Consider the following 15,008-nt stretch of genomic DNA (forward strand, 5'->3'; position numbering starts at 1 on the left):
TTATATTTATGTGGATTCCCTATATCTTACTTGTAATCACTTCCCAGAAATACTGTTGTTACTAAGTCAATGATTTGTTTAATTTGGATACAGTTATGCCATCTTTTTTGTATTCATTTATAAACATACATTAATTTTTAGGATTTTTTTCACAGTATTATCAAATCACTGATATGATATGTATTTTTAAAATTAAAAAAACTAGGTAATAGTTTTGAAGGACACAAATTACTGTTCTACCTTTTATTTTATTCCACAAAGGCAGTGATCTGTACAATTTTTACAGTAACAGTATCCTGTGATTGATTTTAGACATACTTACCCACCTGCAAGTTCTGCCCCCCCAAAATTATGTGAAACCACAAATCTAAATATGGGATTCAAATGTTTAAAATTTAATAATACCCCTTAGTATGGGTGGCATTTACTGGGATATAAGTCTTTTAAGCTGAGCAAATTAGTAATTATATGGTAAATTTTAACATCATATCCCTAGAAAAGTAAATTCTGATGTGAGTCCCAGACAACCCCCAAATGTCTTCTGTAACTCTTATTATAATTTTGAAATTCTTTTCAATAACTTTGTTTAAATATTTTTTACATACTGAAATATTTTATATGTTTATGTCATTCAGTGAAGTCTCACCATTTTTTTTTTCCATTTACAGATCACATTAGTAAAAAGACTGAGGTAAGTAGTAGTATAACCATCTTTATTCTAGAAAACACTTGATGGTTTTTTTTCTTAATTAACTAATTTATTTATTTTTGGCTGCGTTGGGTCTTCGCTGCTGCGCGGGGGCTTTCTCTAGTTGCAATGAGTGGAGGCTACTCTTCATTGCAGTGTGCGGGCTTCTCATTGTGGTGGCTTATCTTGTTGCAGAGCACGGGCTGTAGGCACACGGGCTTCAGTAGTTGTGGCTCGCAGGCTCTAGAGTGCAGGCTCAGTAGTTGTGGTGCACGGCCTTAGTTGCTACGCGGCATGTGGGATCTTCCCAGACCAGGGCTCGAACCCGTGTTCCCTGCGTTGGCAGGCAGATTCTTAACCACTGTGCCACCAGGGAAGCCCACTTGATGGTTTTAAGAATGATACTTTAGTGTTTAGCAGTAAGTCTGTTTTGAGACATAGCTATTTAACCCATTAGCTTGTCATGAATGAACTCAGTCCTGTCTCTGGCAATTAAAAGGATATAAAGTACATTACAGTAGAATAAAAATACTATTTGCATGCAGTATAATATCGTTTGACTTTAGCATCCTAATTGTTGTGTGTCCGAAGGTTACCACATGTAAGCTTAAAATTTTAGGGAAAAGTGGTGTAACACTTCAATCTTTACTAAAAAACATCCTGAAACCATGATTCAAGATATTTTGGAATTATGGAAATTGTGAGGTAAGCTGTGATTTTATAGTTTATATCTGTGGATAAGATAACCTGATCATATACTTCTCTTACCATTCACCATTAGAGGGTAGTGCAGCCTACACATAATTTCCTAGTGTTATTGGTTACTTTTTTTCTTTTAAGACTCTAATACAGCCTCTATAAACCTTTTAGAATTGGAAGATACTACTATAAAATCTCTTCTAATATTGAGGAAGGTACTAATAAAATGTTAGAGTTCTTTTGACTTCTTTAGGTAATAATTGAAAGTTTCATTATTCTTCTGTTACGTATTATTCTTGTTAGTAATTCCATTAATTGATTTTTTTTAATGGTCAGATGTTCCTTGATTTCATTTTAGAATGCATACATGGTTTTGAGCATTTTTTGTTGTTTTAGGTGTTTTCTTGACAGGTCAGGGAAATGAAATCCATCTCTAAGAAAACCACATCTAAATAACTCTTTGACTGTATTAATGATATAGTCCTCAACTGTGCACACAAGCACAAAATTGATTTGCTGTTAGACAGATGATAGAAATTTTTAAAGTTATTTAGAAACCACTGTCACTGTGTTTATTTTTATTTTTATTTTTTTTATTTTTATTTATTTATTTTTTTTGTGGTATGAAGGCCTCTCACTGTTGTGGCCTCTCCCATTGGGGAGCACAGGCTCCGGATGTGCAGGCTCAGCGGCCATGGCTCACGGGCCCAGCCGCTCTGTGGCATGTGGGATCTTCCCGGACCGGGGCACAAACCCGTGTCCCCTGCATCGGCAGGCGGACTCTCAACCGCTGCGCCACCAGGGAAGCCCTGTCACTGTTTTTAGATTAAAATTTAAATGACTGCAAATATAGGCTGAGTATTAATTATATGTTTGAAAGTGGAAAACATGTACTTTTGGACTGATTTCAATTTTTTTTTACCCATTGATTTATTTGGAGGATAGTTTTATGCAAATGAGAAAGCAGATACAAATGGTACACCCTGTTCTTAAGATACTACCAGCGACTGGTAGTGGAGGGAAAAATAATTTTTATAAACTATTCATGCTTGCTTTTTCTTCTTCACTGATTTGAAAGAAAAAAATGCAGACTGACGGATCTCATCTATTTAGTATATTTAACCCAAGTTGTATTTAAACAAGCATAGGTTTGTGACATAGCATATGTTTTGTCTCTCATTATAGTTTTAGAGCTGTTTTCTATTATTAAATAATTTGATGTAATAAAATTCACTTTGAGTAATCCTGATGATTAAGACATTTTAAACATTTGTAAATGCATTCTAATTATAATTTATTTCCTACATAACTATTTTAATTAATTGGTCAAAAGAATATGTAATTCACATTATCCTATGACACTTGTTAAAGATATACCAAAGTTATGTTGTATTTCTGTTAGAATTATTACTCATTTTCTTGAGACTTGGATATTTAGACATGCAATGGTTATGCCATTGTTCTAGGAATTTAGAAAAACTTTTTTCTGGAGAGTTAAAATAAGTCTGAAAAAAATTCTCATTTCAACTCTAAAATGAGATATGTTTTCTACTCCTAAAAATGTACCAATTTTTGTTACCTTGTATGCTCAATAATTGACTTAGTTCTTTCCATATTTAATATGTCACTTATGCCAAGAGATTTTTTCCCATGGGTATTCTAAAATTCCTAACCTCTGTCGAGAGCAATATGCATGGTATCTTAGCCATCCCCTTTTAAGTCAGGAGTTTACTGTGTAAAATTCAAAAAAGAAGAGATATTTATTTTATTGCTTGGTGAGGATGAGTACTTGAACTGCCTGTATATTTCTGTAGCTGCTAGCTAAATGTGTTCTCAGGTTAATTTCATCATTCCCCCTTTTCTTTCTCCATCCATCTTGGTTATGTGTTATTAATCTCACTGTTTTCTTTTCAGTCCCAGTTCTTTTTAATCTCTCTCACCCTAAAACAATTGGAATAAAAATGACACTTGTAGGAGTAGAAGGTGTGAACAATTAAATTTTCTTTGTTAGATGTCCAGGAGATGTTACACTGTTAAATCAGTACCCTCCCCATTATTTGCTGCAATAGTCAAGAAGATCCCAAGAGAATTCTAGACAAGCAGAGTGAATAATAGAACAGGTGCTCTTAAAAACCTCAACTAATCATGCCTTTAAGGAATATTGCTTGATCCTTAAAATTTTTTGTTTTTAATTTTAACTTGTTGCCTTTTTAAATGTCAGTGCTTCTGGATAGAGTATCACATAGCTACTCCTTTCTCTTTAGCCCCACTTTTATCAGGCCTTCCCAACTCCAGTCCTTCTAATGCCACTGAATAACTTTAAAAACTTTAGTGATCATCATATGTCTTGCAGTCTAAAAGGTCAAGTCTTCAATAAGCCTAAATAGACTACTTCTAGAAGAGAATGTAAGAAGTTGTAACAGTGGTTGCCAAAGGGTGGGGAAGAAGGGGTTCCTGGGACAGGGATAGGAGAAAGGCTTACTTTTCACAATATAAGCTGTTGAATTTTCTATCTAGTCTATGTATTACCTATTAAAATTTTATATTAAAAAGAAAAAGCACTGGGTGAGAGAAAGAACTGGGGAAAAAACCCAGTCCTATGTGGCTCCACAGTCTATTTCTTTTTTATTGCACTGTGCTTTCAGCATGTCTGCCTTGGATATATGAGCTTGTATAAATAATTTATTCATTTTAGATCCTAATTATATTAGCTAAAAAGTAAGATGTGGGATCTGTTGATTTCTAAAATTATGATAAATGGTCAGTGTGTGATTGAAATTATTATATGCTAAAAAATGAACCCTGTAGTTAATACTACCAAAACACAGAATAGTAATAATAGATCATTAAATTCTAAAAACAAATAAATTCTCCCTAGCTTTAAAAATTCTCACCTAAAATCTGACTTTACCTAAGGAATTCAGCCTATATCCTACCCCTCTCAGTGTCCTGAATCCATTTTTCTTCCCATGCCTTTTGTTATTCATGTTTATTATATTTGTTAGCTCTCTTGGTTATAAGTAACAGAAGCTGAACTCAGCTGAGCATAAGCAAGAAAGGAGACACTTATTTGGTTCATATAGCCAAACCATGGAAGAATAGGGAAAGAACTGGCCTCATAGTTAATGGAGCCATGGATTTTATATAGCCTTAGGATAGTTCATTTTTCTCCCAAGTCTCAGTTGCCATTTATGGCCTCACCTCATGGCAGTTCACATGGTTACTGGGGGACCTCAGGGTTACATCTTTATAGGATTTCCTGTAAACTATTAATTAGCTCTTGAGGCTCGATAGAGTGAAGTTCAGGTGTTTTTTGTTGTTGATGGTTTGTTTTTTGGAAAAGAAGGGAGCAAAAGTATTTCCTGGGTGGTGCGTCACACTTCCTGTCATCTCAGCATCAGGGGGCATAGAATGTCTGGTTATTGTTATGTTAAAATTGATCAGTGGTTCTATTATTCTCCAATATAAGGAACCACAATTTCTTGGAGAAATGGCTCTGCTTCTAGGGCTGCAACAGGGTATATATAAGATGAGCCCGGAGCATCTTGTAGTGCCAGAAAATAAGGAAGTGCTCAAAAAACAAAAGAATAAAGAATAGGCTTGGGGCATATTAGAGAGACATAGGAACCAACCTGAAATACTTTGCAATGGCCAGAGCTGGGACAATATGAGAAACAAAATAAAATCCCTGAGTTGATACTAATATAAAGAAGTTATTTGAATAAATGAGAGACAAGAGACAAATCTCCCATACAGAAAATTTGCAGTAACTTATATGATTTATTCCCCCTCCAGGAGAGGGAGCTTAACTCCCTCCACTCCCCTTGAGTGTGGCCTGTATCTAGTAACTTGCTTCCAAAGATAGAGTACAGAAAGGGAGGGAAAATAACTACACTGGAGAAACCTGGCAAACACAGCCTTGACCAGGTGATCAATGTTATATCATTAGTGATAAATCATGTTGATAGCATCTACCCTTGATACGATGTGAAGAGAATGGCCTATTCCTCTGTGGGTTTCCCCCTGAAAACACATGTCTAATCATGAGAAAAACATCAAACAAACCCGTATCAAGGGATGTTCTACAAAATACCTGACCAGTATACCAGTATGACTTGAAAGTATCAAGGTCATCTAAAACAGAGTCCGAGAAAATGTCATGGATCAGAGAAGGCTAAGGAGACAGGGTAACTAAATGTAACATCCTGGATGGGATCTTGGAACAGAAAAAAGACATTAGGGAAGAACTGTTTCTAGGGAAGTCCAGATAAAGTGTGGAGTCTAATTATAGTAATATACCAATGTTGGTTCCTTAGTTGTAACAAATGTACCATAATAATATAAGAAGTTATCAACAGGGGAAACTGGGTGAGAGAGATATATGGGAACTTTGTACTATGTGAAACTTATCTGTAAATCTAAGACTATTCTGCAATTAAAAGTTTATTTTAAAAATTAATTAGTGGGTTCAGGTTTGTGAGCCAATAAAAAGTTTCCCATCAGACTTTCACGTGATGCTTTTAGTGGCTATTAATGATTATTTGCTTGATCCGTTATTTCTTTAGAGCTTGTTCTTCATTAAATTTAAATTTATTACTTCAGGAATACATGCATACAGTAATAATTGAATGGTAGAGTTTATGAAACCAGTAGTATCCCAGCTATTGTCATTCCCTTACTACATTTTAAAGTCCTTCTCATATTTCAAGATTGACTCTGTGTCAAGCCATTCAAGAGTATTTAGAGTTATGAACGTGCTGTATTTTTTCATACTACCTTGCCTCCCATGCATTCTTCCCTTCCATCTTTCTCAGTGGTGTCTTGTCCGTGGATAGTTGTTAGTTCTTGTGAGGGGGAGTGAAATCAGGAACAACCTATGTCACCATCTTGGTGATGTCACACCCTTTGCATCTTTTTTTATTTGGCTAACTATGCATCAGAACTTGGCCAAAGAGTCACTTTTTCCTGGAAGGGTTGGTTCACTTATCATGGTCTTATTTAGATGCCCAGACATCCTGTGTATTCTTTTTTTTTTTTGCGGTACGCGGGCCTCTCACTGTTGTGGCCTCTCCCGTTGCGGAGCACAGGCTCCGGACGCGCAGGCTCAGCGGCCATGGCTCACGGGCCCAGCCGCTCCGCGGCATGTGGGATCCTCCCGGACCGGGGCACGAACCCGCGTCCCCTGCATCGGCAGGCGGACTCTCAACCACTGCGCCACCAGGGAAGCCCCATCCTGTGTATTCTTAATATCACTCAACACCCTGTTTTATCATTGTTTTGTTTCTTCACTAGAATTTGAGTTCTTGGAAGTCTGCGACCGTATCTTACTGCTTTAATTTCTTTCGTAGTCCTAACTCCTTTCACATAATAGGTAATGTAAATGAATGTTGGTTGATGAGTGAATGTTCTGCTTTCTTTCTAAAACTTTCTCTAGCCTCTTTTGGTCTGCTGCTTCTGTGTATTTTTATCACACTATAACAGAAGCATATAGGTTTTAATTCCTCTGCCAGTTCAACTACATTGTTAGGGCCTTCATGGAGTTCTGCATTAAGAAGAATTTTAAGACTGCATCCTTGCTCAGCAAGAAAAAGTGCCACACTATCAGTTAATTATGTTTGCCATTTATAAAAGAGGAAGAAGTGGCTTCATGCTTTACAGGTATTTGCCATCCCTGATGTGTATAGAAGAGTGCTTAATTATTGTGTTTATTATATCATGTGTTGGTTTTTGTCTTTCGCAGTAAATTGTGAGTTCCGTGAGAGTAGCTGATACATAGCATAGTACTAATTGCATAGTAAGGGTTTAACAAATAATTATTTCAAGTCAAATTCAAGACTTGAGTTCTTCAGGGTCTGTTCTAGGGGAGAGAAGAAAGTAGACTTATCCTATATATACTGTCATCTTTAATACTATGCTTATATAAAGAACACCATTATTTTGATTTCCTCTTGGAATAAAGTCAAAGCACCTGGGATAAATTCAAAGTGTGGCAAAAGAGGAATAACATACAGATGGAACATTCTGAGGTTTACATGTTACTGTATATTAAGGTATCTTAAAACTATTTTGGGGGGTTTTTTCTTTGTTTTTTTTAACTATAAAGCTGGGAGGCTATTCTTCTAAGAGTTGGCTTGGAGCCCTTAGAAATATGAAAAGAATTGTTAATCAGTGCATTTATACTTGTCAGTTTACTCTATAAATGATGTGTTCTTCAGATAGGAAAACAGGTACTCAGTGGGAAGCTAGGTTTGTTTATTAATTGAAGTATAATTTGCACACAATAGAATGTACTAGTCTTAAGTGTGCAGTTTGATGAGGTTTGACACATACATAAAGTTATATGACCTACATTTCTATCAAGATAAAGAACATTTTCATTACATTACAAAAAATTCCCTTCTGGCCCATCACAGTCATTGTCTCATGCCCTCCCCTGCCCCCCACATGCAACCACTTTTGTGATTTCTACCATCATAGATTAGTCTTGCCTCTTTATTTAAAATAAAGCATACAGTATGTTATTCTTTGGTCTGGCTCTTACCCTCAGCAAAATGTTTGAAGATTCATCCTTGTTGTTGTGTAGGAGTAGCTTTTTCCTTTTCATTGTTAAATTATATTCTGTGGTGTAAATGTATCACAATGTGTTTGTTTATTCATCCTGTTGATGAACATTTGGTTTGTTTCCATTTTTTGACAGTTATGAATAAGGCTGCTATGACATTTTAAAAAACAGCTTTATCAAGGTATAATTTATGGATACTATAAAAGCTATCCATTTTAAGTGTACTATTCAGTGGATTTTCGTATATTTACAGAGTTGTGCAGCCATTTCCATAATCTAATTTTGGATTATTTCCATCATCCCCAAAAGAAACCTCGTGCCCGTTACCTATACCCCTTTTGCCCTATCCTCCCCTCTCCCCTGGCCTAGGCAACCACTAATCTATGTTCTGTTTCTATATATTTGCCTATTCTGGACATTTTGTATGAATGGAATCATAAAATATGTAGTCTTTTGTGACTTCTTACACTTAGCATAATGGTTTTTAAGTTCATCCATGTTGTAGCATGTATCAGGACATGCTACAGTTCCTTTTTATTGTTAATAGCATTCCATTGTATTTAATTTTATTTCTGTATTCATCAGTTGGACATTTGGGTTGTTTCCACTTTTTGGTTATTGTGAATAATGCTGCTATGAACATCTGTGTACAAGTTCTTTAGTGAACATGTGTTCAATTTCTCTTAGGTAAAAACCTAAGAATGCAATTGTTGTGTCATGGGGTAGGTGTAACTGTAAGAAACTACTAAAGAGCTTTCCAAAATGGCTCTGCCATTTTACACTTGTGGAAGTATAGGTGGGAGTTTGTGAAATAAAGAAAGTTATTTTCGCATTCCTTGCAGGGAGGCTGACAAAAGGTTTTTTATGATGCTAGTCTTAGTTCCTTGCACTAACTTTAAATGAAAAAACATTTTCAATAATTATTTGTATTTCTCTGTGCCAGTAACAGCAGAAAGTGTAATTTAAAAGCAAAATGCGGGACTTCCCTGGTGGTCCAGTGGTTAAGACTCTGCGCTCCCACTGCAGGGGGCCCAGGGTGAATCCCTGGTCAGGGAACTAGATCCTGCGTGCTGCAACAAAGATCCTGCATGGGGCAACGAAGATCCCATGTGCCGCAACTAAGACCCAGTGCAGCAAAATAAATAAATAAGTAAATAAATACTTTTTTAAAAAGCAAAATGCTTTTTACAATAATAGATTATAATAATACTTAGAAATAAATCTAATAAATGATCTGTGAGACGTATATTGGGAAAATTATAAAACTTAATTGAAAGATAGTAAAGACTTAAATGGAGAAACATACCATATTCATGGATTGGCAGACTTATTATAAAGGGGTCACTTTTCCTCAAGTTAATCTATAAAATCAGTGTAATCCCAATCAAAATCACAATTTAGTTTTTGAAATAAAAATGAAATCACTTCTAAAAATTAATGTGAAAGTGCAAAGGACCAAAAATAGCCAAAATGCTCTTGAGGAAGAAAAAGATAGGAGGACTTGAGCAATCACATATCCAAGATTTTTCTTTATAAAACTAATAATTAATACTGTAAGGATTTGGCACAGTGATAGACAAATAGACCATTAGAACAAAATGGCCCATAAACAGACCAACCATGTATGTACCCTTGATTTATAACAGAATCATGTGGAGTATTACTGGGAAAAGGATGTACTTTTTAGAATAAGTGGGTTTTGGGGACCAGGTGAATATATATATGGAAAAAAGGGATTGGATTATTACTTCACATGATACACAAAAATTCATCCACAGTGGATCAAAGACCTAAAAGTCAAAGGCAGTGTTCCAACTCTTTTAGGTGCAAATTTAAGAAGAATATGTTTATGATTTTAGGGTAAGGAAGACACAAAACCCACTAGATTTAAATTTATACATTGAATCAAGGACTTCTTTTCATCAAAGTATATTCGAAAAGTGAAAGGATGATCTCCAGAGTAGGAAAAGATTTTTTTCCAAAGAAGAATTCAATTGAAGAATGGGTGGAAAAACAAGTACTCACAAAAGAGGATATTTACATGTCCTTAAAAACAGACAAAAAGATGTTCACACTCTTTTGTGATCAGGGAAATGCAAATTAAAACCACAGTGAGAATATTATTCTCCATGTTGGCAAAAATCAGAGTCTGATGATTTGAAGTGTTGCTGAGGATACAGCATAATGAATAGTACACTGCTTATGAAGAGGTAACCTGTTATAAACAGTTTGGTCCAACATAGTATTGGATGTCCTAGTCAGGGCAGTTAGTATGAAGAGGTAACCTGTTTATGGTTATGAAGAGGTAACCTGTTATAAACAGTTTGGTCCAACATAGTATTGGATGTCCTAGTCAGGGCAGTTAGTCAAGAAGAAGAAATAAAAGGCATCCAAATTGGAAAGGAATTCATAAAACTGTCATTGTTTGCAGATGACATGATATTACAGTTGACCCTTGACCAATGCAGGGGTCAGGGGTGACGATCCTCCACTTAGTCAAAAATCCATGTATAATTTATAGTTGGCCCTGTATACACAGTTCCTCCATATTAGAGGTTCCTCTGTGTTCGGAGTTCCACATTCACAGATTCAGCCAACAGTAAATCATGTAGTACTATAGTATCTACTATTGAAAAAAAAATTCACATATAAGTGGACCCATGTGATTCAAACTCGGATTGTTCAAGGGTCAACTGTAATATAGAAAACCATAAAGACTTCACCAAAAAACTGTTAGAACTAATAAATGAACTTTGCAGGGTACAAAACCAAGATACAGAAATGTCTTTCATTTCTATGCGCTAATAACGAGCTATCAGAAAAATTAAGAAAACAATCCCATTTGTATCAGAAAAATAAAAATAAAATACCTAGGAATAAATTTAACCAAGGAGGTGAAAGACCTGTACACTGAAAACTACAGGAGTACCCCAGGAGCTACTGCTGGTTCGGTTCCAGACCACCACAATAAAGCAAATGCTGCAGTAAAATGAGTCACAAGAATTTTTGGTTTCCCAGTGCATATAAATTATGTTTACACTATACTGTAGTCTGTTAAGTGTGCAATAGCATTATGTCTTTTAAAATGTTCATACATTAATTAAAAATATTTTACTGATAGAAAATGCTAAACATCATCTGACAATACAGGATTGCTATTAACTTTCAGTTTGTCAAAAACGCAGTATCTGTGAAGTGCAATAAAGCAAAGCACAATAAAACGAGGTATACCTGTATGCTATTACACGGGTCCATTTATTCCTGTGCTAATATTGCAATGTGCTCATCACATCATAATGTCTTATATATGAAAGAGCAAGGAACAGTTGCTAGTCATTAGAAAAATCAAATTGGATTTCTACCTTCCATCATACATTAAAATCTGCTCCACACAGATTAAATACTTGTATATGAAATCCAAATTATACCACCCTTAGAACTATAAAATATAGGGGAATATGTTTCTGACCTGGGGGTAGGGGAAAACAACAAAAACACTATAAAATGAAAGATTGTTAAATTGGATGCTGTTCAAAATAAGTAACTTACTTTCCACAAAAATACTAAAAAGAATTTAAAAGACAAGGCACGAATTGAGAGAAGCTATTTTCAAAACACGGAACTGATCTCTCTCTATTAGTGTCCAGATACATAGCAACTGTCACATGGTTAAAAAAGAGATTGTTGTCTTGTTTTCTTACTGTCTCATAGGATAAAAATTTTTTTAAATAGGTAAGAGACATCAGGCACTTTACAGAACAGGGAAAAATTAATAGCAAAAAACATGAAAAAAATGTCCAACTTTGCTACTCTTGGAGAAATGCACATAAAGACCACACTGAGATACCATTTTTTTCCCCACTCAACAGGTAGGCAAAAATTATGAAGTTTGGAAATAGATTCAGAGGTTATAAATCAAGGGAGTTATGGATCAGTTTACATTGGTAGAAGTGTAAATTAGTACAAATATTTTGTATAAGTTTGGTGTTCTTGGAAATTTGGATATACATTATAACCCCAGAGTCAATAAACTTCTGTAAAGGGACAGGTAGCAAATATTTTAGGCTTTGGGGCATATCAAATCTTTTTCACAACTACTGAACTCTGCTACTGTAGTATAAAAGCAGCCATAGGCAATACATAAATGAGCATGGATGTGTTCCAATAAAATTTTATTTACAGAAAACTGCAACAGGCCCCTTTTGGGCCATAGTTTGCTGACCACTGATAAGACTTACCAGTTCTCATATAGGTATACATGCCCTAGAGAAACTTTCCCATGTGTCCTGGGAACTGTACTTGAATGTTTATGAATGTGTAATAACCCAGCAAAAAAAAAAAAAAAAAAAAAAAAAAAGGAAAGATCCAAATGTTAATCTTCAGTAGAATGAATAAATTTTAAATATAATCACACAATGGTTTATGCAGTAGTGAAAATTAATGTATAGCTCTAGGCAACAAAATGGATGAATCCAAAAGAGAATGTTAAGTGAAAATGTCTTAGAACTATGTCAAAGTGATACCAATTTTATAAAATGTAAAATAAGCAAAACTAAACACTCCTGCCAAAAATGTTTAAGCTATATATAAATCAAGCCTGAAGATCTGACTTCCATTTTACAGGAAATATAGGGATTAGACGTACAAGTTAACTGATACCTAATGGAAGCAATTAGGCAAATCTAGAAGATGGACATTTTGTAGGACAACTGGCCTGGTCTCTTCAGCAAGAAAGTATTATGGAGAAGAAAAGGTGGACTGTGCAGAGGAGAGGTTCTGGATTAAAGGAGATTTAAGAATGACCAATGTAATGTTTAGACCCAAATTAGATTAGTGATAGAAGACATTTTTATACAATTGAATAAATTTAAATATGAAGTAGGTATTAAGGAGTATTTTTGTTAGGTGTGATGACATTATGGTTTAATTAGAAAATTTATTTTTTGTAGCCAGCTGCATGTGAATTTTAAGATGAAATGTCGTGATGTCAATACTTTAAAATACCTAAGCAAAAAAGGGGGTGGGATAAATTGTTAAGGAAGATCTTAACAATTGTTAAAACTAGGTGTAGAGTATTGGGTGAAAAATTTCATAATAAAAAGTAAAACAAGCAAAATGAAAATATATTCTTTCCTGTTACATCTATAAGACAACAATAAAAGATGGAAATGATAAACACTAAATTTGTTACTCTTTTGGAGGGCACATGGTATGGGTAATAGTCTAGTTTTTAAGTAAAATAGTGGAATCATGGGTGTCCTTTTTAAAAAAAAAAGCTCTACTGAGTTATAATTTACATACTATAAGATTCACCCATCGTTAAGTATATAATTCAATAATTTATAATAAATTTAAAGAACTGTGCAACCATAATAATAGTCTAAATTTAGAACATTTCTATCATCCCTCAAAATTCCCTTATATCGATTTGTAGTCAATTTCTACTCCACCTTCAGCCCCTGGCAACTGCTGATCTACTTTGTGTCCCTATAGATTTGCCTATTCTGGTATCTAATGTGAATGGACTCATACAACATGTATTCTTTCATAGCTGGCTTTCACTTAGCATAATGTTTTTGAGGTTTGTCTATGTTATAGGATGTGTCAATAATTCATCTCACTTTATTGTTGAATAGCATTCCATTGTACACATGTTATTTATTCCCCAGTTGATGGACATTTGCTATCAACATTTGATACATGTCTTTTTGTGGAGGTGTTTTCATTTCTCCTAGGTGGATACTTAGGAGTGAAGTTGCTGGGTTGTATGGTAATTTATGTTTAACTTTTATTTAAGTGTCTTTTCAAGCTGTTTTCCAAAGTGGCTGTACTATTTATCATTCCCAACAATATATATGAGGGTTCTTCCAGTTTCTCCACATCCCTGTCAACACTTGATACTGTCTCTTGTTTTGATTATAGCCACACTAGTGGCTATGTGAGTGGCTGTCTCATTTTAACTTGCAATTCCGTAATGACTAGAGATTTTGAACATCTTTTTATTTTTTTTTTTGCGGTACGCGGGCCTCTCCTGTTGCGGAGCACAGGCTCCAGATGTGCAGGCTCAGCGGCCATGGCTCACGGACCCAGCCACTCCGCGGCATGTGGGATCCTCCCGGACTGGGACATGAACCCGTGTCCCCTGCATCGGCAGGCAGACTCAACCACTGTGCCACCAGGGAAGCCCCTGAACATCTTTTTATTTACTCATCAGCTATTCTTACATCTTATTTGGGGAAATGTCTGTTCATACCTTCTGCCTATTTTTATATGTGTTGTCTTATTATTTAGTAAAATTCTGGATACAGGACCTCTATCAAATATATGACTTGCAAATATTCTCTTCCGACTGTGACTTGCCTTCTTTTTTTTTTTAATTAGTTTCTGCTTTATAACAAAGTGAATCAGTCATACATATACATCTGTTCCCCCATCCCTTCCCTCTTGCATCACCCTCCCTCCGACCCTCCCTATCCCACCCCTCCAGGCGGTCACAAAGCACCGAGCTGATCTCCCTGTGCTATGCGGCTGCTTCCCACTATCTATCTACCTTACGTTTGGTACTGTATATATGTCCATGCCTCTCTTTCGCTTTGTCACAACTTACCCTTCCCCCTCCCCATATCCTCAAGTCCATTCTCAAGTAGGTCTGTGTCTTTATTCCCGTTTTACCCCTAGGTTCTTCATGACATTTTTTTCCCTTAAATTCCGTATGTATGTGTTAGCATACAGTATTTGTCTTTCTCTTTCTGACTTATTTCACTCTGTATGACAAACTCTAGGTCTATCCACCTCATTACAAATAGCTCAGTTTCGTTTCTTTTTATGGCTGAGTAATATTCCATTGTATATATGTGCCACATCTTCTTTATCCATTCATCCGATGATGGACACTTAGGTTGTTTCCATCTCCGGGCTATTGTGAATAGAGCTGCAATGAACATTTTGGTACATGTCTCTTTTTGAATTATAGTTTTCTCAGGGTATATGCCTAGCAGTGGGATTGCTGGGTCATATGGTAGTTCTATTTGTAGTTTTTTAAGGAACCTCCATACTGTT

The 15,008-nt window shown here is 35.5% G+C and overlaps 1 protein-coding gene across 3 annotated transcripts in view; it reads left to right on the forward strand.

Moving 5' to 3' along the window:
• GKAP1 (G kinase anchoring protein 1) overlaps positions 1-15,008 on the forward strand; it is an 83,993-nt gene that overhangs the window by 26,359 nt on the left and 42,626 nt on the right. For all 3 annotated transcript variants that reach the window (XM_081236181.1, XM_081236180.1, XM_081236179.1), the window contains one exon: positions 669-691. In XM_081236181.1, the coding sequence (XP_081092307.1) occupies positions 669-691 (23 nt within the window). The remainder of the gene's footprint in view (positions 1-668; positions 692-15,008) is intronic.

The sequence above is a fragment of the Mesoplodon bidens genome (genome assembly GCF_964165515.1).
Source record: "Mesoplodon bidens genome assembly, chromosome: 6".
Taxonomy (NCBI): domain Eukaryota; kingdom Metazoa; phylum Chordata; class Mammalia; order Artiodactyla; family Ziphiidae; genus Mesoplodon; species Mesoplodon bidens.